The 25,911-nt window shown below is 41.6% G+C and overlaps 1 protein-coding gene across 1 annotated transcript in view; it reads left to right on the forward strand.

Moving 5' to 3' along the window:
• Positions 1 to 1,184: 1,184 nt before the first annotated feature.
• Positions 1,185 to 25,911, forward strand: part of lmtk2 (lemur tyrosine kinase 2) — a 32,126-nt gene continuing 7,399 nt past the window's right edge. The window contains exons 1-9 of the mRNA XM_071921191.2: positions 1,185 to 1,674; positions 9,749 to 9,882; positions 10,257 to 10,410; positions 12,417 to 12,493; positions 14,169 to 14,287; positions 14,664 to 14,751; positions 20,002 to 20,132; positions 23,468 to 23,552; positions 23,930 to 24,051. Of these exons, the coding sequence (XP_071777292.2) occupies positions 1,572 to 1,674; positions 9,749 to 9,882; positions 10,257 to 10,410; positions 12,417 to 12,493; positions 14,169 to 14,287; positions 14,664 to 14,751; positions 20,002 to 20,132; positions 23,468 to 23,552; positions 23,930 to 24,051 (1,013 nt within the window). The 5' untranslated portion in view covers positions 1,185 to 1,571. The remainder of the gene's footprint in view (positions 1,675 to 9,748; positions 9,883 to 10,256; positions 10,411 to 12,416; positions 12,494 to 14,168; positions 14,288 to 14,663; positions 14,752 to 20,001; positions 20,133 to 23,467; positions 23,553 to 23,929; positions 24,052 to 25,911) is intronic.

Consider the following 25,911-nt stretch of genomic DNA (forward strand, 5'->3'; position numbering starts at 1 on the left):
TCTCTGGTAATATAAAAGAGACTGTGTGAACATATGATTATGCAATTGTGACACTATAAGTAATGGGGAAAGTATGTGAGCTTGTTCTGTTATCAAACACAAAGCACTAAGATAACTTAATCTTTCAATATTCTTAAAAAAGTGGTAATTTTATATTCTACACCTTATACTCACACCTCACATCTTATAAAAAGTCAATGATTATACCATTGCATGAAAGTTCTTAAAGCAATATTTTATTTATGAAAAACAATTTATTCATTTTTTTACACCTCCACAGGAATTCAGAAGCAGTCAACCTGCGACATTAGATATGTATCTCCTGTCACCATCCAGGCTTTCAATCCCAGCTCTCAATACTGATACTTAAAAAGGGGAAAGTAATTCTTGCAAATTATGCCAAAGAATTAAATAATATAGCTTTGAGTCTTCTTTGCTGAATTGGTCCTACAGATGTATGTGCACTAAAAGGTGAAAATGGCTCAGCAAAGTGAAATATTGCTTTAAGAACAATAATATATCACCCACAGTTCAAGCAGCACATTGACTGACAACCTACAACGACACACCTTTACCTCTTCCAGTTCCACCCCTACATACGGAGCTGCTGTTGTCAAAATAATGAATTTTATGTTACTGTAATTATTGAATGATGGGAAAGCTCAATTTCCCTTGTGAATCTGATCTCCAGCAATCAATGCTGTTTCTATTGGTAAGACAATAAAAAAAGAAAACCAATCCATCAAACAAACAAAAAAATCCCGATGCCCAAGGCAACATCTGCATTGACCAGCTAAATTGTGTCTGAAAATAGCCAATTGTAGCAACAAGGCTGTAGCCTGTCCACTCGTCATAAAATCAGACAGCTTGGTGGTTTATGGGCGTAAATCCAGGAATAAACATTTATTGTGGGTAGGTCGTCTTTCCTAATCAACATTGCGTGCATGCCTCACATGGTTGGCAAGTGTCTGTGGATGTAAAAGGTTTTCTTTTAGCTTTGATACAAAGCATTGGATTTACATTACCGGTAATAAAGTTCGATGGTGATTGGCTGTGTCTGTGTAATGTGAAGGTATTGTGGGTTGTGATTGGCTTTAGTACATGTCAGTCTTGCGAATATTTACGCCCCCATTCCATGATGTGACGTTGTACAGGAACATGGCGCTTTGGAGGAGAGGTGTTTCCTGACAGTTAGGGCTATTTATCCTTTATTTCCTTTAAATATGTTCATTTAAATAGCGTTAAGGTACCTACATTAAATATGATAGGTCGTGAAAGGTAATCGTTCCTCTTCGTCTGTATGGACAATGGAACAACAAATTCCATAGCGGTGTTGCTGTCGTTAGCTGGACCTGTTAGCATTCACATGCTAGCTGAAGCTAGCTGGCTAATAGGATATCGCTAAACAGGCAGAAAATATGCTTGCTCTGCGGGCTTGTTTACGCAGCCTACACTCAAATTAAACTAACTATCAATGAATATAAGATTTTATTTAGCCTCTTATCAGCTATTTGTTGTTTAGGACGACGATTCTAATTAGCTAATGTTATTTTGTTAGCTAAGCTAGAAGGATGGAGAACCGTCATGGATTTGTTTTGTTGCTGGCCAGTGGAATTTTTCTGTCGGCATTTTTGCCGTCTGAAGGTGCCCCTCTTCAGTATCCTCACAGACCAGGTGAGACAGCTGTCTGCCAGTTACTATCTAGCTAATCGATTGTTTGTTCACTCACCATAACTCAAGTCTATCCAGCTGCTTAGCCAGCAGATGTTACTAGTTAGCTAGCGTTTGCTGGCTGAGTTAGCTACTGCTAATCAGCTGCTAAAAAGCTAACAACACAACAGCCTGGCTGTAGCTCTCCAGCTAACTAGCAAAGTTAATAGCTAATTCTACCTGACAACTACCTACCAACTGTCAGCCTAGCACCACTACTTCCTGTCTGTCATTGACTGGTAATTTTGATGACAGTGCTAATAATAGAAAGTCACAGCCTTTCATTGTCACGACATGGCTTACATTATTAAGCTTATAGCAGACTGTTAAACATATACTTGGGACTTTTCCTCTACCAGTTTTCTGAATTAATCATTAATTCCAGATTTAACACTATTACAGGTCAATCTCCCGGTAATAATAATCTGTGTCATTTAACATGGCACAGTCTAATTGTAGGTAGAGAGATTGCAACCTCTGCTTGGGGTTGGTCCAGTCAATGGCATCTAGCTAAGTTTATAGGACAATAGAATGGATGTTGGCCCACCAGCATGGAAACATTGCTTCTTGTTTTGAAGTGCACCTTGAGTGCCTTCTTTGATGTTGATCACAGCATCTTCACACTTTTCTTACATCACAGCCCTAGTCATAAGTGCCATCAGGACCTACTTTATGAAAGAGATCAGTTTGCCTGCCATTTTGTCAGATGCCAATGGGAAAAATACCTAATCTTGGTGAATAGTAAGTAGCCTATGTGTTAATTAGTACCCAGACTTTGTCGTCAAAATCAAACTGGCTTCATATGATTTAGAATCTGAGCGGTAAAGGCCGTCTTCTTCTTCTTCTTCTTCTTCTTCTTCTTCTTATCATTATTATTATTATTATTATTATTATTAAAACTATCCTTATTGCATGAAGTTGAGACTTGTTCATGTTAGAACTACAGAAACTGGAAGTAAGTGCTTACAACAATTCAGTGGCAGCAGTTCTACTGAGGACACTACAGGGAGAGTGGTATGGATGAGGTAAACCACTGAGAGGTAAATGAATGGGCTCTCTGTTTTCTCAATGGATTGCACTTTCTCACAGCAGGAGGCTCAGTGATAATGGCCTATGTTGGTATTGCCTGACACTCATGAGAAATGAATGGAGGCAGAAGTGAATAACACGTCATAGTGGAGGTCGGTAATGTGTAACCGTAACACATTCCAGTCTTATCAGCACCAGTCAATGGTTAACGCAACAGATGTTTGTTTAATCATAATACAGCTTACAGTAAAGTGATGTAGCAATATGAACATGTTTTTTATGCTTTTATTACATGGCAACCTAGTCTTTGTCCCACTTGTGCAATCTTTCCATTGGAAATCATTTACTCATTTACTACTCCCTTCAGCAATCAAAATGGGGTAAAGATGTGCTACAGCAATTCTTGATTGTGTAAGGTTTAGGGTAAGGTTGTGGGTAAGATCGCACATCTAAGAAAGGGGGAATTGAGATGCATGGGTAGTCTGCAAGTGACGTGCAGGCTCTCCTTACACACTCGAATATAGGAGAAGGTAGATTGCAACCTTTTAACAACCAGGTCATAGTGGCAAGTCCTGTGTTGTGGCTCACTCAACAGCTTCACAGTTGTTCTGTCAGTCAGGGCCTCTTTTGTTCTGTTGTGGTGTTGGACATTGGCCTTGGCCTTCCACCTCACTGCTCAGTGATTCAGTGACCATCACCCCAGGCTATAGGGGATGCTGCCTTTAAAAATGCTGCTGTTATGCTGCTGTTTGGGGCCAAGGCCTAACAGCATAGTGTTTTGAAATGGCCACAGACCCTATGCTGAACTCCTAGGATGTCACTTTGGGCTGTTTTCCAAATGATTGCTTCATTTCACATCTTTTATACCAAATGGGAGCATTTTTTGGTGGTCATGTTTTTAAGGAGAATGCATGCCAATGTTGCCACAAGGCAGGCAAATGTCTGGTTTGTAGCTGTGTCCAGTCACCTTTGTACAGTGTTGTTATGATGTCAGTTTTTAACAGCGGAGACATTATGGTGAGTGGGACTTGAGATTGACAGAATACGATCCTGTATTTTGTACAGACTAAGTCTGGATCCCTACAAGGGCATTATGGCAGTCACTAGTGTCTGCCTTTCAGTGTTGAACGTCAACAAACCCTTTGGCCAGTGGACAGATTCTGAAAATGTTTGCTTGTTAACATTTACGCTAGTCTAGCAATGTTCCTTGACTCTTACAATTATACAAGCTTTTTCTTTGCAAAATGTTTGTATTTGAGTGAAAAGGTCAACTCAGGCTTGTTAAAGTGGAAATTATCTTGCTGGCAAGGCAATGGCATACAATTCCAAATCCACTAACACTTGGTGATGGTATCAGACACCTGGCCTCAAAATGACCAGGCCTGGTCATTTTGATTGCTGACACCTACTCCTACTTGCTGGATGCTGATGAACATGCATTGTATTTCAGCATAAGGAAACTCATCTCAACAGAACCCCAGCATGTCAACCAGACACTACCATCCTCCATCCTGTATCTAACAAAAATGTACCTCCACTGTTGTGCACACAGGCGGGTGAAACCTGCAAAAATGGGTCAGCTCCTCCTCTGTGTGAACGCCTACTGAAATATGCAGAGGAACCGAAATAAGAGCTGGCAGCTCCCTGCCGTATTGGTCCCAAAAACCAGTTGAGTCATTTGGTGGGGCCTGCCAAATCATAATATGAACCCATGACTCAGATAAGGCCTAACCGAGGGGAACTGATCCCATGCAGAGCTGCCGTGACCCGGCTCCTGTTTTTTCCCTCTCACTTCTGCTGCAGCCTCTCAGGGAGTCTGTACTGCCTGGAACCCCGTCGCTCAGGTGAAACAGGCAGGGGGTGTGTTGCATCATAAAGCTGCCTGTAATTACAGCCAAACGTTTTGTGCAAGAGTGTTATTGAGATAAGATTTGACTTTATTTAGGCCTATTGGAATACTCTCTAAACAGTCTAATTGCTCCTATGAACCACAAAATCCTTTTTTGTGACCCTTGAGCCCATGGTTAGGCTGTAACTCCAGATGGAGGAAATATTTCATGAAATATAGCCACCCGTGACATGTTTAGGATTTGAGTGTGGAACTGGCCTATTATGTTGTAGTTTATGATTAGCTAGGCCGAAGCTTCCTGAGAGCCTGGCCACTCTAACGACACGGTGTGAAGCATAAAAAGGTGTCACATCCAGCCTCATTTGATGTTGTCCTCGTCTTATACAGATTAACGGCTATGGTTTTGTGTATGAGGTGACTTTCTCGATGAAAAGAAATTGCCTTTGCCGTCCTCCTCTTCATTCATATCTAGTCCAGTCAGTGGTTTTGATTGACGCTTGGTAAGCAAAGGCAGTCTGTTAAGTCAGCAAGCATCAGTTCTCCTCCAGTTCTTCCCATTCACCTCTGTGCCAGGCAGGAATTGTTTAGCACCTCCAGCAGCCCACATAAGACCTAGCTCAGCCCATCACCTCCCTCCTCCTATGTAGGTGATAAATTGCAAGGTGGGGAAACACTTTTGTTCAACTGTAGTAAGTACACATCTCCATTTAGAGCTACATCCACTGGGCCAGTGTACCAACCATGGACCCCTTTGAATCTTTAATTCCTTCCCTCATCAATATTTCACTGCAGACGCTCTTTCTCTATGGCCATCTTTAGCGCAGAGTGAAGTCCGTGTCTCTGTGTTATATAAAGGGATAGGAATCATATGGAAAATCACAGCCATCCACAAGGGGTGGGCAATGTGGACAAAATATCACTATTTTCCGATATTTTCACCATTTTCAATTTGTGTCATAATGTTTCATTTTGCTTTTCTAAGCCTAAGTTAGAATTTACTCAAAAGAATAGCCGAAATGGTAACAGTACATTAACCCATTTGGAGTCATTAAAACAAGTATATGCCAACAAGAAAAAACAAATTAGAAAATTTGAGGTGAACAAAGACTGGCAGGATTAGTCCAAGTAGATCTATTATAATGAATTCTAGTTTCAATAGGTAAAAATGCACTGCACTGTTTACAGTCACAATTGAAATGAATAGTATGACTCAAATAGGGCCTTGAATGACTAGACCATAAATCACTCATTGTAGCAAAACATTGTACATCTTTGAGCTGGCCTGCTATTTTCTCTTTGCATTCAGTTGTGGAATAGCGGCTTCAGAAGAATATAATTTTCGACTGTTTTGATAGGAAGCATGTTTTGTTGGGTTGACTGTTACAGCAGCCATTGCTTCTTGCCAGTGTTTGCGTTTCTTTTCATATGGAGTGCTTTTCTCAAATGACTGGCAGCGTCTGATGCTGCCTTCAAATGCTGCTTGTAGACTCTTACTGGTCAGAAACATTAACAAAATGGACCCTGTAACAAAGTCGTTTTTTTGTTGGCTGTTGATTAGTTTTAGAAATCAAGCCGCGCAGAGCTTCTTTCAGCTTCAGCAGCAGAATGAGGAAAAAATGTATGAAAATATGACAACAAACAAGTGACAACAATGAGTGAAAATAAAAAATACAACAATTCTTATGTTGTACATAGAATGCCAAACATTAACATATAATAATAAAATGCAACAATATTACCATCAGACACGACTTCCATGCTCTTCCATGCACTTGATCACAGAATAATTTTCCAGTCCTACTTGCGGGTTTGTTGGGTCATTCATGTGCACTCAACTTGTAATTATGACTTTTTTGACAGCGCTTGAAGGCAACATAGGTCTGTCCTTTGGCTGGCTGTAATCAATAGAGATATTGAACCATGTAAATTTAAGCTTTCAGTTGTTCTTTTCAGTGCTTCTTTTCGAGATGACGGTTTATTGTATTATTCTCTATTGAACCAATCCTATCTTTTCAAATTTGACAAATAACAGTGCTTTGAGCAGTGTCTGATGTAGAAAAACCTCTGTCGTCAACAGACACAAGTCTTGTTCTACTGTAGCTCTTTTTTTATGTCCCAGACAGGTGGGACTGGAAGGTAGCAGCAAGCACACTTGACTAGATGCAGCTTGGAAGTGTGAGGTTTGACTAGGCAGCAGTTTGATTTGGCTGCGTTAGCTGATATATGCTGGGAGCCCTACCGTACTGTGCATTACCTACTGAGCTCTGACAGGAGAGCGTTTGAACTTAAAAGACACTAGTCAGGTTTAATTAATTGTCCACTATAGTGATGCAGAATAAAAAGGAAGCATACGGCCAGGTTCAGTTTCAACTTACTTTCTCTCTGTTTGACCTTCTAAATAACAACAGTAATAGTCTGTCAGAAATTATGTTTTTTTCTCAGGATTTCAGGGTTTTTTGGACATGCATCTCCCATTCATTTCTACCAGGAGATTTGTTTTCTTGCCTCTTTGTCTAGCAAAACATAAAATCTGAGACCACAGACCTAGCCTAGCTAGTGTCCAACGTCTTTGTCATTGTGGGACTGCACCCTGATTTATATCTCACCAGGCCATCCCTGTTAATAAAAGCACAGACTTGTTAGACAATGTGATTTTGGTAAACAAAATTGAAGAAATGTGCAGTCAGTAGCAGTAAGTAGTAACTTCCTTATTTGCAATATTGGCAGGGATATAGACACAGATGACAAGTAAAATAAACCTGTGGGTATTTGCCTTAAACAGACCCCAGTTTGGCAGCCTAGGCCTATGTTTGCATTTCCCATATTTGCCTGTGGTATAGCCCACACATGGACCACAGATGACTGATGTTTTAGTTGAGACACATGATGTTGTTGATGTTGATGATGTTGTTTTAGTTGACACAAATGGTAGAACTGCATCAACGTTGAATGTTAATAACTCCATTAGAATTGTTATGACACAGGCTATGCAACATGGAAGTATTTCAATTTGATGTGTAAAGGGGCTGTTTACTAGACTAAGCAGTCCTACTCATTTCGTCAGTGATGGCTTGCTCCTGGCCCCGGCAGAAATTAAATGAACTTCACTCATGGCTGACACTTTGGATCATATCTAGTGCTCCCCAGGGAGCTGAAGTGATTACTGCTCTCTGATGAACTGTGCTGTCAGTACACCACTGGCTCCATCTGACCCGACCACACGCTGTCGCTGATACTACGATTACTGCTCAGTCTATCGTTTACCTCCTTCATGACTTCTTCAAGCTCTCCCCTAAGGTTTATTTAATTTAAAAAAGAGATTTTATTAATGAGCAGTGTGGGGGATGGCAGGACTGGGTGCTAAGGTAATTAATTAAGTTATACTCAAGACCTCTGGAACTAAGGCTAGGGTTTGGCATAAGTTGCCGCCCGCTGCCCTAAAGAGCGATGCAGCTACTGGTCTATCCTGGTAGCCCATTTATTCCAAAGGGGTGGGACTATTTGTGTCGCAGTTGTCAAGACTCTTCTTCTTTCCCTTTATGCGCTGATGTAAAAGCACGAGACAACTGGAAGTAGGTTCCTAGTTGGAATGTATTCAGCACCTGCTTTCATCTGTCAGGAATTTGTAATCCAGCAGAAGGAGACTCGGTGGGTGTTGATTCCCCCTCTGGCAGACAGGATGTACCTGACACGCCATGACCAGTGGGAGAGGGAATAAATGAGGGAGGGAGGGTTGAGGGGGCACAAACTCATTTTCTCTCTCTCATACACACACACTCTCTTCTCTCTTTACACACAGTCGCACACGCACCGTGCTATGCTGAGACGTGTAATGGGCTGGGAAATGATTAGATGCATCATTAATGAACAGTCTATGGTACAATAGCCAGACTATAGGAAGTAACCTGTTGTATATAAGCAGAGTGTTTTCTGAAGAATTCTTTGTAGGTGTGTGAGTAATTTTGGTGCCACTTGTTTTTGAAGATTAAACAGCCACCAAAAAGTACTTTTGTTAGAGGGTCCATTTTGTTATTATTTCCGACCAAAAGCTTGTGAAGTCATATTTCCAGCTTCCAAACTTGGAAGTCAGAGCTTACCAGGAGCACATAAAGGCAGCTTAAGTGAGACAGCTCTGTAGGTATCTATCTTTGTCCATTAGCGTCATTTGGTCCAAGTATTTCTAAAAAACCTTTGGTTAAAGACAACAGAATTCACATGATTTGTGATTGAAACTCTTCAGAGCTGACTAAGGCAAAACAAAATCCGGCATAAAGAGGAGTTCGAACAGAGCTGCCTAATATAGCCCACTTTATTACCTATTGTAGCACATGATTTACATTTATCCTGTTAATACAGCTCAATAGCCAGAATTTCAATGGGCAACATATTTCAATAGTCAACATATTATTTGCTGCGTGTGAAGCAGTCTCTGGACCAAAGTATTGGTGGCCCCAAATTATCTGCTGGGGGGAATGTAAAGGAAACACTGGAGGCCTGGTTTTTCTGAACGTTGGTTGACGTCAACATGGTGACAGAGCAGCAGCTGAGCAGGGAGTGGGTGGGTTGGAAGGCTGCTGTCAGCGCTGACATCTGAACCGCTGGCCCAGCAGCATCCTCACCAGCCCAAACCCACACCCACTATCACCACTACTGCACCATCAGCTATCCAACAGCCTGTCTCACCCTCGACAAATGTCTGTCTGAAGGGGTTGAGTGGGCGGGGTTCTGGTCTAGAGCTTCACAATTGTGACAAAATTGATTATTTTGATCGTTAAATCATTTGATTATTAAAACTATCACACTGCATTTTTGTCATTTTATGTCAGCATCTTGACTGTTTTCCAACTATAGCAGAGTTGCTAGTGAAATGTGTCAATAGGCTGAAGGAATTGGATTGTAAGGGCATTGTGCATAGCATTTTTGTTGTCAAGCTTAAATGTGCCTTTAATGTTGGTGGATTAAAAGAAGAGCCGATCCATAATCGGTGTACTGTATCGCTATCAAACAAACCTGTGTTTATGCTTGTAACTTAACACGTCTGCCTGGCGCCTTCCTTTGTTCACTTCTAAATTATTTTCTTGGCACACCTAGAAATGTGAATGATTCAGCATTATTTCTGTGGATGGGTAGGGCTGATGTTATCTGCGTTTGTTATTTCAGGTGGGAGCATGGGGGACGTGTTTTCTGTCTCTCTCTACCTGTCCCTGGTGGTGTCACTGACGGCACTTGTGGCCTTGGTGGTGCTGCTGGTGAACTGTGTGACCTGCTGCAAGGAAAGGGAGATCAACTTCAAGGTGAGACAGGACTGGCAGGCAGGCAGAAAACTCCGCCTGCACCCACCCAGGCTAGATCTAATAAATACAGAGATGGCTGGAGGTAATGTAGTAGTGACTGGGCTGTAACGGACACTTAACACCTATGAATCATGTAAGCTCAACAAGGAATGACACTAAACATATGTCTTTTGGTGATTCATGAATATCATATAGTGCATGACTCTTAAACTCCCATGAACTCATTAGTGTTGGTGAATTTAGGTTACTCCTTTTTGTTAAAGTCAATGAATTCTTGTTAAGTCCTGAGCTTGTAATGAAGTTGTGCTGAGTCCAAAAAAGCCTGTTTTCATCTGAATAACATTAAACGTTCGTTAAAATGTCCGTTGACTCAGGAGTTTGAGGACCACTTTGACGATGAGATCGACTTCACCCCGCCGGCAGAAGACACACCATCCATGCAGTCCCCCGCCGAGGTTTACACCCTTGCCGTGTCTCCTGTGGCCCTGCCTGGACCCCCACACCTCCAACCCCCTCCACGCATCACAGGTCTGATGCGCACACACACTCGAAGACACACATGCGCATGCGTACACACACTGACTGCAGCTCACACACCTAAACACACACAAGCAACTGCGCCCAGAGGCCTAGAGCATTACAGATATATACAGGGGAAAAAGTATACACATTACCTGCACACATTACATATTACAGGCATGTTACCAAAAGCAAAAAAGTAAAAAAAAAAAAAAGCGTTTTCACACATTGACCGCGTCCTCTGTTATTTTGTGTATCGAGTTGACCCTACTGCCTCCATTAGTATATTATGTGAAGGCAATCTGTTTGATTGTGCATCACCCGTCTGTTCTATCCAAACGGTGTCACTCACGGCTCATACTGATTACAGAACCCCAATCGCCATCAGCCAAAATCCAATTCAACATCAGAATGGGGGTATTTTGTGGCAAGAAAACTGCAAAAACTGTCCTTACTTTAAGTTGATTTTTTTTTTTTATTCTAAAAATGCAAACCTTTTAAAAGACAAAATATTTAGATCTTGGAAGGGGAGACCGTTGCATTTACAATGGTGGAGAAATTTCAATTTAAAATCTAACACTCACTGGCATACGTCTTTGGCTTTTCTAGTGTTAATTAGGGCTGTCATGCACTGAGGAAAACAACCCATCTGATGGGCATTTTACCAATCATTGTACTGCACTCCCTGATATGACCTGAGTCTGTTCCAGCCAGTCAAAACGCATTTATAGCAAGATTGCACTGAACATTTCCTTTAATGCTTACCCAAAGAGGCTATAAGAAATGGCTGTTTATAGTACAAAGACATGTTCTGTTGTCTTAGTAGTAGGCCTATGTAAGTGATTATATCATGTGCGATTGTGAGGATTTACTGGAATGCTTAGACAGCTTATTAATGACTGCTTGTGTAAATTTAATTTGGAAAACAATTATACCATAAGTGGAGAAAATAAATAGGTAGTTCTGAAAGCATAATTGAAAATGCAGCAATCTAAGCAGGAGTGATTACATTAAAGAAAGTACTCTTTTGGACTCTAATACCTTTTGAATTTCCTTGTGTATACATGCGGCAAGTGTTGCTTAACACTGTTGCTTATTAAATAGGATTTGTTGATCTGCTTGTAGGCAAGTATTACACAACTTCTGTTGATGGTCTCAGTTTACATACAGTAGATAATCCACTCAAATGGTTATTTTTTTCTTTAGGTAAAATATTTCCAAGTAGATTAGTACAGGCCTGCGATGGGAAGGCTGTTGCTTGTGTCGAGGTCCTAATTAAAGGTAGATGTATGTCTGCCTGTCAGGAAGTGGTGAACCACTTGCCTCTTAATAAGTCTCTGCAATCAGAATAATGTCCTGTATTAGTGTCCAATATTAGAGTATGGTCACTGTATGCAGCTAGATAACAAAAGCAGACTAATATTCCATGTCTAGCCTAATCTCTCCAGACATGAAATGTCCAAAAATTTCTCGTGACTAGCCTTATCGAGTAAGTCTGGTCTGTCTCCGGGATGCTGTGAGTAAGAGTTCAGCAGGCACATGTCAAGCAGAGACACACAAAAGCTTTGTGTGTTTTCAAATACTACCAGTGGAGACTTGGTGTTTGCAATTTTTCTCCCAAGCACCTCCAATGTTTTTATTCTGTTCAATTTGATCATGTATATAATTTATTTTTCCTCCAGCTACCTGGGGGATTTTTCTCATGTCCTGTGCGATTTTATTTCAGTCTTGAGCGCCATCTCTGTATTTAAAGCCACACTACGGTGATAATTAGCAGTTTTGTTTTTTTGTTGGGTTTTTTTGAAGACACACAATATTAACTGTCATTTCACATAGTTCTGGACAGAATGTGACAAGTCCATCCTCTGGGCACCTCTGGTAATATTAAAGTCATTCGGATCGACCTTTAAAATTACCGCAGTTCAGAGCAAATATCACTTTTCTGATGACCCCAGGTGAAATATGTCATCCGTAGGGGTTTTAAATAACCCTGTGTTTTCTGGTTGGCTTCACAGAGGGATCCACAGGCTTCCAGGTGGCACGCCACAGTCTAAGCTACATCCAAGAGATTGGCAACGGCTGGTTTGGCAAGGTAAGACTAATGTGCAGGTTTTGCAGTAATATTTCCCAGCACAGAAATCCTGTGTGTGCACATGTGTACAGTATATGTGAGTCTGTGTAAATAAAATCCTTTGGAATGGAACATGACATCTGATCTTTAATATGACTTCTTAATGGCGACAGTGTCACACCGTAACTCTCTTAAGGGGGGATCAAGAGACACTTTCTGTCTACCTGAGTTCCCTAATTATACGTGATCTCAATGCTAAATTTGGCCGAGCATTAAGACAAAAACAGCCAGCTGTTCGTGTTTAAGCTCATTCTTTATTTAACATGCTAAACCTGAACAAGTTAGTCCCAGTCGCCTAGATTTTACAGCTGCTCTGGCTATTTTCTCTTTTATAAGAAAGCGCTATTGAAAGAATGTGTGTTACAGAGAAACAGAGGTAGACATAGACACAAGGGAAAGGGGAGGTGGAGAGCCGACAAGATAACATGGAAAGCGTGAGTGTTGTGTGACTAACCCTCTTCCTTGCTGGCAGGAGTGGTTCTGGCATTGTTGGTGCCCTAGGCAAGATCATGGATCGTGCATTGCCCCCCTACCACCACCACCACCACACACACACGCAAATATATTATTACTACCACGTCAGTACATCATAACTACATGTACATGACAGCGAAAATCTAATCAGATGAGCAGTGCCAAAAAACAAAACACCTATCACCCTTAACCTCAGCCATAACCTACCCTGATCAGTGTGGGTCAGACTTTTCTACCTACATGACATACTAATAAAACCCATTGAATTTTCACTGCAATTATGGAGGAGACTGCAAGAGCACTAATGGTATCCTTGGATACTCTAATTTTTCATCCTTAATGCAAATATTAAAACCAACGAATTGGCAAACTGGATAAGAAACATTACCATCATGGCCAAGTATGTCTGTGTGTATATATAATATATATTACGTTTTTTGTTGTAAAATCCTCAGAGAACTCAGTTGTCATGTCAACTCAAATAAAGGGCCCAAACTTTTATGGGCATGTAAACCAGTGTAAACCAATGGGATATCAGTTAGGGGGACAAGAGCAGTTTTATTTGATGGGAAGGTCGGAGGGGCAGCGTTGTTCAAAAAATCTGTAATGGTTTTATTGGTTGGAACTTTTATATACACCTCCAGGTACACAGTGAAGTCACCACTATAGACAGGAAGTAAAAGTAATGTGATTTTGATATAAAAATACAAGAATTGAATTAAAGAATTAATTGGGTGATTTGAGTTTTCATAGGCTAATTCTTACCATACTATTGGCATTCTTGTATCTTTGTATCATCCCATACGACCAGCTGGTTATTCCAGTTTGGCTCTCTGTTTTAGTTCAGAACCAAGCATTCACACATCCAAATTCGTTGACCTTCTCTTCCCAGGTCATTTTCCCACCACTAAATACTCTTCCTCTGGGAGCAATACACATGCTCGCTGCTTACTTAATCCTCCACCTGTCGACCGGAGTACCCATTCTTCCCACATTTTTCAAATCTGTCCTCTTGCTGTTTTCACTCGCTTCTTCTTCTCTGCAGTGTTTGCCATCCTTTGACCTCTTTTGAAGGGATCTACACAGAATTAGAGGCACAAGTGCCGTATGGGCTTCTGTTTAGTTTCTTTTTTTTCTCTAAAGTGTGCTCATGTATTACCAGGTCCTGCTGAGTGAGATCTACACAGACCCAGGTGCAGCCAGAGTGGTGGTGAAGGAGCTGAAAGCTAATGCTAGTGCCAAGGAACAGAATGACTTCCTACAGCAGGGGGACCCATACAGGTGAATAGAGTTTTTGCACTTGCTCACCCTCTAGCATTTTTAGAGGTTTTTCAACAGCTGATCTATAGCGTAGATATTTAATTATTGATTGATTGATAATGACACTTTTATATTTACTTGCTTTTATTTAATAGCAGTGTGTGGAATGAGATTATGTATACAGTAAATGTGAAAAATAGCCACATCAATGTCACATCATTGACATTGTGGCTTCCTCTAAGGTTAGCAGCACCCTCTACCTTTCTTCTAAGACACTGCATTAGACTTAATATCTTATAGATTTTTATTTGAGAGTATCGTGCTTACCTCTGCCCTAATAAGCGACAATAACAGTCCGGTGCATGTTGACTGATTAAATGTTGTTTTGTGTTTACAGAGTGCTGCAGCACCCAAACATTCTGCAGTGTCTGGGACAGTGTGTCGAGGCCATCCCCTTCCTGCTGGTCTTTGAGTACTGTGAAATGGTGAGTGACCACAAAAAAAAAAGGCCTGAAATGATTTATTCACTAGTTGCTAGTTAAGTGGTTTTCCAGTTGGAGGAGTTCATTCATTGAGAAAACAGAAAATTGGCTCCTGTCTGTCCCGTAAGCTGACAAGTTCATAGGGCAAGACCCTTTAAATAGTGTCCAGCAACCAGGCATAACTCACCTGCCCTATGGTCCGTTTGGACATAAAGCCCACTGTCCCATTCCCAAATTAGCCCTTCCATCCATCTTAACATATTGATGTGACTCAGACTCCATCATGGCAGCTGATTTATTCACTGTTTTTCTTGATCTATTCTGGGTGGCATGCTTGCTGGGGAGCCCCTTCCTCTTCCTTTTCCTTGTCCTCCTCTCCCCTTCTCTTCCCCTCCCCAAGTCACATAGCAGGTCTAAGCCTGGGACTTCTCACATTCCCACCTCGCCCAGTAAAGCAACAGGCTCCATTTACGCCCCCCCCGCCCCCCCCCCCCCCACCAGTTGCTGTGTTTGTGCATTTTTATGATGGCACCTTGTGTATGTTAGGGACTGTTGAGTTCAATCTAAAGTACGCTTAGAAACCCAACATAAGCAGTTTCATAAGCCCACTAAGCAGTGTTACAGTGCCCACTAAGCAAGCAGCCAAAAATGGTATTTTATGTACTGTATACTATATTACGTTGATGTAGGCGTTTTGGCAAGTAATGACAGTTAAGTGCATCTGTAAGAAGAGAGTAATGAGGATTCAGAATAATGAATGACCCTAGATCAACTGTCAATACATTGATCCATATTGTGCCCATACAGAAGTATTTTTCTACTGGTGTAGAATAGGAATAAGACTCAAATACTAAAACTGAAACTGGACCAAATAAAACCTTATATGAAACATTTCTGGAACATGACAAAATTAAAAGAAAGGACAATACATTACCTGAACCATATTTCAAGATGCCATGCATTCCTCGATTTCTAATGGAGATTCCTGTTCCCTTGTCCTTTCCTCTTTATTTCTTTATTGTTCATCTCATGACTGTACCTCATGAGATCACCCTTTCCCTATTCTGACAGCTATAAATTAACTGCAGAGTGTATCTGGCTGAGGTGTGTCTGTGTGTACAGGAGGGAGGGAAGGTTAGAAAGAGACTGTGCACAGGTCCTCTGATGATTTACTGCTCGATGCCATTTACAGAATGCCCCTTTTTATGGCACCCATGGCTGAGTGGACCACATACCACCTGAGCCATTAACTGTGAATTCACACTCTTTTAGAAGGAAACATCACTGAAGGTTATCTGATGATTTTAAAGCAGCGTATGAGGAAGTTGCCCATGTACAAATGTGCAGAGTCCACCTACGCCTGAAGCCAAGTAACATAGAAAAAATGTCCCAGCTAACTGTACCACATGGAGATTCTCTCGGCACAAGTTAAACTATCAGAACAAGGTGAGACGGCGTATTCATTCCCTTCCCAGACCGCCCTCCTGCTGTGGCTGTGGAACCCCCATTGGTGTACATGTTGGCGGCCACACATGGCCTTGTGCCCAGAGCAGCGGGCAGCAGCTCACCCTGCTGGGCTGCTAAGCCCCATTTCATTAGGGAGAGGAATGAAGCACCTGTCTGGTGTTCAGGTAACGCAAACCCAGTGGGTTTCAGGTGCTGGGCCAGGAATTTGGGGCTGTGAAGAACTGTGGAGCATGCATTCCCACTTATCCATCCTGGTGGGGTGTAGCAGGATCCAGCTGAGCTCATCTTGCCAGCCATTGCATAACCCAGTTGGTCTGGGCTATTGTCAGCTGCCCAGGGCTGGCAGGTGTCGTGACATTGTGGTCTTTACTGGTCAGTGCTAGTAATGCCTCTAACAGGAGATGGAAATGAGTCAGGATGAATGACTTATCACTAGTGTTTGTGAGTCATGTGTGAGGATAGTGTGAGGAGGAGCAGGTCCTATATGTTGAAGGTGGTAATGTGTGAGGGTAGTGCGACTGAGTGGTGTCTGTTAGCTAGGCTATCTCTCGCTCGGTGAGGAGTATTGAGGAGTTCATCCAAGAGGGACCTTGTCTTACACAGCTCTTGTTTCCTATGGATACTTACAAATGCAACTTCAAAACACTTTATTAATGCAGAAACAAGCGTTAGGCCCGCTCGCTGGTTGTATGCAAAGTAAAAGACGACTACTCAGCAGGCTGTCACAGCAGAAACAGGCATGGCCTCTTACTGCTTGAGGCCATGTCAGTCATCCTATGGATGTCCAAAACCTCCAAACATGAAATGTGACACCGCCGTTGCCTAGTGGACAAGGTGAATCCCAAAGCCACGACGTTCGCTTGGACAGCCTGGTGATTGATGGTGTTTTTTCCGTCCTGTATCACCCGTGCCGAGTAACCCTGACTCCTAGCATTTTAGACACCAAAATACAGCAAGCAACTGGTGCCGGGGCCACAGAATGCCAGAGACCATGGTGTGAGTGACAGCCTCTACTGTATGGATCTTCTGTCTGGTGCCTGGCCTGGACTTTTGTCAGGCCTTTCTCTGGTTCAGGGTCTGCGACCTGAGTCCAGCTGACTGTTGGCTTTTGAAAGTCGTTGATCTCCTACATTTATTGTGGTTGTTAAAGCCACAATCCAGGCAGTGTGATGGCAATGCTGTTCATATTATTGTCATCGTATTTATTAAATTATGCATTACTGACCATGCTCTGCCCATAAGCATGTCGACCATTATAATTCACCTTGTGGGTGAAGTTGCCCTTTTCTGGTTAGTGTCCTTTTTGACTAGCTATAGGCTAATTAGCACATTCAGACCTGTCTCTGCTGGTGGTAGCTCACTCAATAAATTAGATATGATTTAACAAGGACAGTTGGTCAGTTACATTCTTTGCACCAGATATGCATGTAGAGTGCTGTGTGTAGCTGTCAGGGAGGACATTGAGAAGGACAACTGTTAGGAAGGCAGAGCACATGCTGAACTCTCACAAAACATCTTGTTTTATCCTTCCATATTTTTCAATATCAGATTTCAATATCAAAAATATTTCTCTTTGGCACCCAACTTGAAAAAGCTAGCTTATTAGTTTTTATAACCTAGGTAGTTTGTACCAAATGTACCTATGTACTTTGTACTATGGACCAAAATGACTCATTTAGCATTTGGCTCTACACTAAAATTCCTTTTCAGTTGGCTTTTGTACCAAATTTTTTTATGGTTTTCTCATTTTTGGGATGGGCCATTGGCACAGCACCATACATTGTCCCAGGGTGTAACATATTGCCAGTTTAAAAGTGCGCATGCCCGGAGGCATGGCCAGAATGGCCCAGCCATCACTAGGGACTCTTAGTCTTGTTACACTTTTGTTCACACTAAACATTGACAAAATCCCACTCTACTACCAATGTTCCACTAGCTCTGTTTGGCTTGTGAGCAAAGACACTGAGCAGGATGTAACTATTTGTAAGTTTTCCATTCGGAATATATCATTTTACCTGCAAAACAATTTACATAAAAAACAACCTGAAACTGATGTGATATCCATTTTCTCTAGTATTGTTGGTAACCTCAACCAACATCCACCATGTAGCATGGAGGACAACCACTTAACAAAATAGTTTGAAAATCTCTTATTTGCATAAGTCGATCATGTGGTGGTTGAGCCAGACATGGATCCATGCAGTGGGTCTTGTCAGATATACTTGCTTATTCACGAGTCAGACACAAGGCTTAATTGTTTTGGGCTTTCACTCTTTATGGTGTTTGGTTAACAGCATTGGACCTTCCCCATAGTACCCAGACCAAGTCAGCTGCTGTGGAGCCTTCAAAAATAAAGACAGGCAGAGGGTATCACTTACCATACATTGAATATCTATCTTCTGTGAAGACCTCTTCTCAGAGCTGTGTGTTTGTTAGGGGGTGCGGGTGAACGTGGTTAGAAGAAAGAGCTATGGCGCTTACGTAAGACGACTGATCTAAGCTGCTTGTAGCCACATAGCTCAAGGAAAAGTGAACCCTTTGTAAATAGACACACATGAAGCACTCCTTCACATGCGCGCACGCACGCACACACACACACACACACACACACACACAAACACAAACACACCCATTAAGTTTATGTCATGTGGCTTGACACTTTTACCGAAAGCGCCTCATATATTAAGTGACTCCGTGTAGAGTGTGTGTTCTCAGTAGCACATTCCTCTGGGGAGCTCTCTTGTGCCGGGTGATCCAGGAGTCTCCTGGACTCAGCCACAGAGGTGAACATGATCTCAAAGGTGCCCATGGTTCAGCTGGACCTTCGCTCACACAATGGGCAAATTAGACTTAAGATAAAAGTTAAGAGCCAGTCATGAGAATACCCTTGAACAATGACATTGCATCCTTGTCCCCTTTTAAAATGATGGTCATGGTATTGGGGATGGTTGTATTTAATCTTTTGATGTCTACTATCTCTAACCCAAGTGTCAGCTATTGGTGTAATGCACATTCAAAATGCACTTTGACTCTGTTTGCACACATTATGGTGGACCACAGAAATTCCCAACCTGCCCTGGGGTGTGAATCTACACAGCTGAGACCCTTGTTGTAATTCAAATTTACAATCCCTCAGGAGTCTATCCAGCCACAAAGACCCATGTCAGTCTGTGATTTGAATAGAGGGAAACCTCTTGTCCCAGATTCACATCTTTGTATTGACTTTTCATTGCACCGTGATCAGACACACCGGTGAACTGATTCTAGCATAAGTCACTTAATGTCACTTTCTAGCCATATACCTGTGTGTGTTTATTGTGGTGGGGCGTAATTAAGACTTGAATTACCCTGCCTTTTCTTCCCTCACGGGACACCCTGTTCTTTTCTCCCCACCCATCATGGGCTCAGAAACCTGAGCGGACAGAGAGGCACAGCTCTATTCCCCTGACCTGAGCTGGGCTCTTTTATTTATAAATCCCTGTGACACAGCATAGAGGTCTATTAAACAGCCTTACCCTTATTTGGTCCTCTCCCTCATCAGCAGTAAGAAGTGCTGAGGAGACAGGAATAGGAGAGTCTACTGCCCCTGTGCGGCGGGATCTGCACAGTGCATTTAACATTAACCACTGCTGCTGACCACTAATGCTATGCCACAATTAAGATTGTGCCAGAATTATTATGTGTTTGTAATGTTTGGTATTAATAAACTAATGTAGCCGACTGTGTGTGTGTGTGTGTGTGTGTGTGTGTGTGTGTGCGTGTCTGTCTTCGTGTTTGTGTTTGCAGGGGGATCTGCGGGGCTATCTGTCTCAGCAGGATTGGATGTTCAGAAACGCTGAGTTGCTGCAGCTGCAGAGGATGGCCTGCGAAATCGCTGCCGGTGTCACTCACCTTCACAAACACAACTTCCTGCACAGGTAGCACTTCAGAATTGCAACACTCTCTTGCCATTTTGCAAGGGCTTAGCTAAGCTCACAGGTTTTACACTCACTAAGCTAAACACAGTGTTCCCCACCCCTTTATTTGTCAAATAATACAACTGTTGACAGCGTAATGCTCGCCCTGTCAGTGGTAGCAGGAAATGACAACAAACACAGGGCATCTCTCTGCTCATTTATATATTGCCTTTACACACCCTCCTCCCACATCCATCACAATTGTCAACATTTTGTGTGTTTGTGAACCAAAACAATTTGATCTAGCAAACAAGTAACTAGTTATCTTGATATATACATTTGGTCATAGTCAATTTTTTCCCTAGAGGGTAATAAATGTGCTAATGTTAGTCAATCTTAATTTTGTGACCCTTCACCATTCACTTGTGCCTCTCTTGTCTGGCACAAGATAACACATCATTTGCTTCTTGGGCTTTTTAAGGAGTTTAATATTTTTTGTCATTTTTAAAATTGAGAGGTGATTAGGCTTGAGAGGTGATTAGGCTGAAATTTGATGTATTTTAAATTAGACTCATTTCATCATATTAAAATTACAGCTTACCTCAGGCCAGGTTAAGGACAAACACTTGTTTGTTGTTGGAGCAAGTCATACTTTTCTTACAGATCTTAATTCAATTCCTTTATCATGTGGTAAACGCTCGGTCACAAACCTGTTGAGATAAGGCTGTAAAGACCTTGGTCTAGTCTTTCTTCAGTCCTTACTGTCCAACCAGTCTCATGAGTACCAGTGTTCTCCAAAAAAGGTGTGTACAGCAGAGAGGGTCTGTTTCGTTTTCATTTTTACCCCGGCGAGTACTGGGTGTCTGGCTACTAGCAGCCAGCGGGGTACTGGGGGTGTTGGGAATGTGTGGCTCTGGGGTAGCATACGATGCTCAGCTCGTCGGCTCTATTTTGCATGCTCAGAATAAGCTCAAAGGGTTCCAATTACACAGCTCCCACGCATTGCCACGGTGTCAGCTGTCTTCTGCCAGAGGGATATGATGATTCTGCTTTTTGCATGTAAAGGGATAGCCTCATATTGGGCGTCGTTTGTTAATCCATGTTGCAACTCAAAAGGAGCTCTGCGAGCTTCCCCCATGTGGAGTACTGTAAATGACCATCGTAAAAATATTTCTGTGGCACTCTTTTTTTTTAAGAGCCAGAAATATTAAAGAGCCACAAAAATCGAATGACTCTGGCTACGCCCACAAAGAGCTGATAGAATTTAATTGGTGGCTGTGGATGGTGCAGCGCTACAAACACAAAACCCTCTGGGCCAGGGCAGTGTGGGCTGACATCCGAGGCCTTAGCCTTGCAATGTGAGGGTGAGAATTGGCAGCTAAAGAGTGTTTGATGCTCATGCGCTCACATAGCATGAATGTTTGGTGCATCTTGTAATTCTAGCTTGTCAACAGACATTGGCGTTCACCCGCAGCTTTGATAATGCTCATTTTGAAACTCTGCTAGGAAGTGTCTTTGAGGCATGGTTCAGTTTTAGCTCTACTTGTGTTTTCAGCACAAGGATTAAGTTTGTTCGTTTTTTGTTTTTTTTGATTTGGCTAAGATCATCTATCAATTTGAGTCATGTTTTTGGAGTTCAATTCAAAACCTCTACATGAGTGGGTTATTTTAATTTGTCCTTGAATACCAGATGAGGTCAAGCATCTGCTTGCACAAATTGCACAACATTCATGTCCGGTGGTGTGGGAGTGATCACTGCCGCGCCACCAATTTGCCTTGTAGGGTTAAGATCTTGGACCCAATTCTCAGGGAGACACCAGTGTTACTGTATGTTGGCCCCTTTGCCAATAGCAGAGGACAGGAGAGTTTAAAATATCTCTCCATTTATCTTGCAGAGGTTTCAGTGGGTCTGACAGTAGCTGGGCCGCGTGCAAGCAAGACCACTAGTGTCAGCAGTGTTTGTCGATAGGGGGGTGAGAGAGACACACTTTTGGAACTTGTGCACAGAGAATGCCGCCGGGTTAAGGGGAAACCGAAGCCTACGCCTCCATGAGTGTCTCAATCTGAATGAGGTACCATATGTCCCCCTAATGCTCATGAGAGCCGCGGAGCTTCTTATGCCCTCTCCTGGCGGTCCCACCACCAGTTTGCAGAGCCTGTGTTTCTCTCTGGAAACAATATCCTGCTGCTGTGTGAGCGAGTCGGGAATAGCTCCAGTATCAGTGATTTTGTTGTTAAGGGGGAGAGCAGAAGCAAATGACAGAACCCCTTGTAATAATTCCCTGTAGTTCCATCATTCATTTGTGATCCTTGTCGGAGCTCCCTGTGCCCTGGCTCTTGTCATTGGTGTTTGTAAAAATTTACAGCAGATGGTAAACTTCTTGACAAGATTGGGCATAATCACATTTTTTAAATCAGATTTTTCACAGCAGTAGTGTCACTGAATTATGGCTTTCCCATCCAAAGATGCATTTCCATTGATTTACCACATGAGGACAGCACAGTCAATGAACACTTTTACTGTGGCAGCTGTGTCTGTGGGTTTACATTTTGTATTCACCTGCCCCTGTCTTTACATTAACATTACACCTAGTTAAACTTCAAACATTTTGTTGTCAAACATAAAGCCAGTTATTAGAAGTTTTGGTGTATTCTTTGACTGTAATCCAACATTTGATGAGCAAGCAAAGAAAGTTGTCTAGTCAGGGTCAAAAAAAGGTCACTTTCCCATCTACAACTAGTGCAAAATGCAGCTGCCAGGGTTCAAACAGGTGCTAAACGCAGAGATCACGTCACTCCATTCCTTGCATCCCTTCACTGGCTACCAATCCAGTTCAGAATTGATTTTAAGATTTTACTGATCACATTCAAAGCGCAGCAAGCTACATCTCTGATCTTTTAACCCCCTATGAGCCAAATCACAGCCCGAGATCCTCGGGCAGAGCTCTCCTGGCCACTCAAAGCTCCAGGTTAAAGACTAAGGGTGATCCGGCTTTCGCGGTTAAAACCTCCAGACTATGGAACACCCTGCCTAAGGAAATTTTTATAAACTTTTCTGTAATTAATTCTTCAGTTCTAAACTCTTTTATCTAATTTTATTTTTTAGTTTTGTTTTATCTTGCTTTATTTTTTGGGCTTTATTTATTGTGTTGGGAGTTTATCTACTATTTGTTTTATTATTTCACCTTGTCTTTTTATATACTCTGAAGCACTTTGTAAACTGGGTTTTAGAAAAGTGCTATATAAATAAAGTTTATTATTATAAATGATTGGTATAATTTTGAAATTGTGAATTTGAATCTGATCTATAAATATCCCTATGTCTCATGCTGACATTTTTCTCGCTCCTCTCATAGTGATTTGGCCCTGAGGAACTGCTACCTGACTGCAGATCTGACAGTCAAAGTGGGAGACTATGGAATTGGACCTTACAGATACAAAGTAAGCAGATACCTGACTTCAGATGCTATCTACATAGAGATTTTGGCAATCTTATTATGGATCTGTATATTCTCTTGAGTCTTGGCTCTTGAGCTTAACCTTTTAAGACCAGATGACTAAGCAGAAAGAAGATATATGTTATCCATGTGGGGCTGTACCAGTGTTTACCTTTGACCTTGCATATTTCACTGAAGAATTAAGACCTTACTTAAGTGTAACTTGACACTGCATATGTGCTAAAGCAGTTCTGTGTGCTGCATTCCTCAAAAACTGCTAATCTCTCAATTTGTCCGTCTGAATGTAATGCTCATAAGATCAGAAGGTCACCCAATGTTTCTGTTGTGTCTGACTGGAGTCCCTTTACCATGTTACTATAGGAGGATTACGTCATCACAGAGGATGATGTATTTGCACCCCTTCGCTGGTTGGCTCCTGAGCTGGTGGGCGAACGCCATGGCGGTGTGATTACTATGGAGCAGACCAAGCCTAGCAATGTGTGGTAGGTACAGTGCCAGAGTGCAGCTCCTTCCTGCCACTTACATCTATGACAAGCCAACAGAAGGAGATTGTTGTAAAACCCATTACTCAAAAAACTGTGGGTGAACGTGGAATCCAATCCAAATTTATTTCAAAATAATTCTCCCAAGAGATTAAAAAGAAAGGAGTTAATGCAGAGTAAGAGTATCGGCTCTGCAGTAAACCTCTAGCCCATTGCTGGGGCTTCAGCAAGCAAAACAAGCCCTTTCTACTGATAGCAGAGGTTCGAAATCCCAAGTCTGGCTGGTGTCGGAGACCGAGTGGAAAAAGACACTGACACTGCATCAGCTAAGCATCTCTCCACACTGTACACTCCTTTTCAGCCCCTCCCTGATGATCTTACGACTGCCCAAATGTCTTCCAGTCGTAAATCACAGGCTTACATAAGATGGCTCTAGTTACAAGAGTTGATTTACCCCTGAACAAGAATATGTGAAGTTGTAAAAGAGTTCCTTATGTAATCAGCGACTCACCTTTCATTAGGAGAATGTTTATATTTGGCACCAGTTATGATAGATAGATATAATTTTATTTATGTGTCACTCCTCAACATACAGGTCAAACAGAGCAACAAACACAGTACCCCAATAAAAAAGGAGGTTGAGGACCACTCATTTAGAGTTATGAGACACAGGCTAAAAATAATACACATAAAAAAAAAATACTAGAATATATATATATATATATATATATATATATATATATATATATATATATGTGTGTATATATATGTGTATATATATGTGTGTGTATATATATATATATATATATATATATATATATATATATATATATATATACACATACACACAAATATACACACACATAAGTACATACACACACACACATGAAAAAAAAATAGAGGTCATATTACACACACACAAACACAAAGAATATAAAACAATCTTAGTATTGCATTATAAGATTTAGACACTCATGAATGAACGTCTTCTGTTAAGGATGAGGTGGTAAGTAAGGGTGCTCCGATCAGGATTTTTGGGGCCGATCACCGATCGCTGGAAGCAGTATCGGCCAATACCGATCACGGGGTCTATTTGAAGCCTTCTATTCATCGTGTAGCATTATTTATTTATTTAAGTATTCTTAACAACATTGTATATTAAGTATTAAAATTAAGAGATGAGAAAGTATCATGAATTGACAACTGTTTATTGGCAGGCAACATGTGCAACATATTCCACTCTCTCTCTTAGAGACACAACTTAAACCATAGCAGCCTACGCTTGGTTATTGGGAGCAGCTTAGAGCTTAACAAATATAGCTTTCCTGTGGAATAAAATAAATAAAATGTTATAAAATAAAAATTAGAATAAAAGCTAAATGTGCACAACACACCAAGTTAGAACAATAAATTATATATAGGCCTACTGGGGCAACAAAAATCAATTCCAATAGACGGAAAACACAGGGCCTTTATCAATTTATTCCAACTTTAGAGACTATAAAAACTGCAACATAACAAAATATTTTTCAATATTAATCTGGATTGAGGGAGCAAACATTCAGAGTCACAGTTAAAAAGTAAATATTAACGTTTTCAGTCCACTCAGTGGATACTGACTAGCACCTACAGTAGCCTATATACAGCTAATCTGCTAGTCTCGGAAACCCAGCTGTATTCCCAGTAACGTTAATAACCCTTAGTTCTTCTTTTTGGGAATTCAGCCGGTCGTCTTCTTGCCATGGAAAAAAAATATCCCTCACGCCCGCGTGTGCAGTGGGAGGCGAACAGATGGGTCCGGTGAGAGAGAGGGAGTGAGCGAGCGAGAGAGAGAGAGTGAGCGAGACAGAGAGCGAGAGA

Source organism: Centroberyx gerrardi, chromosome 7 (assembly GCF_048128805.1).
Source record: "Centroberyx gerrardi isolate f3 chromosome 7, fCenGer3.hap1.cur.20231027, whole genome shotgun sequence".
Taxonomy (NCBI): domain Eukaryota; kingdom Metazoa; phylum Chordata; class Actinopteri; order Beryciformes; family Berycidae; genus Centroberyx; species Centroberyx gerrardi.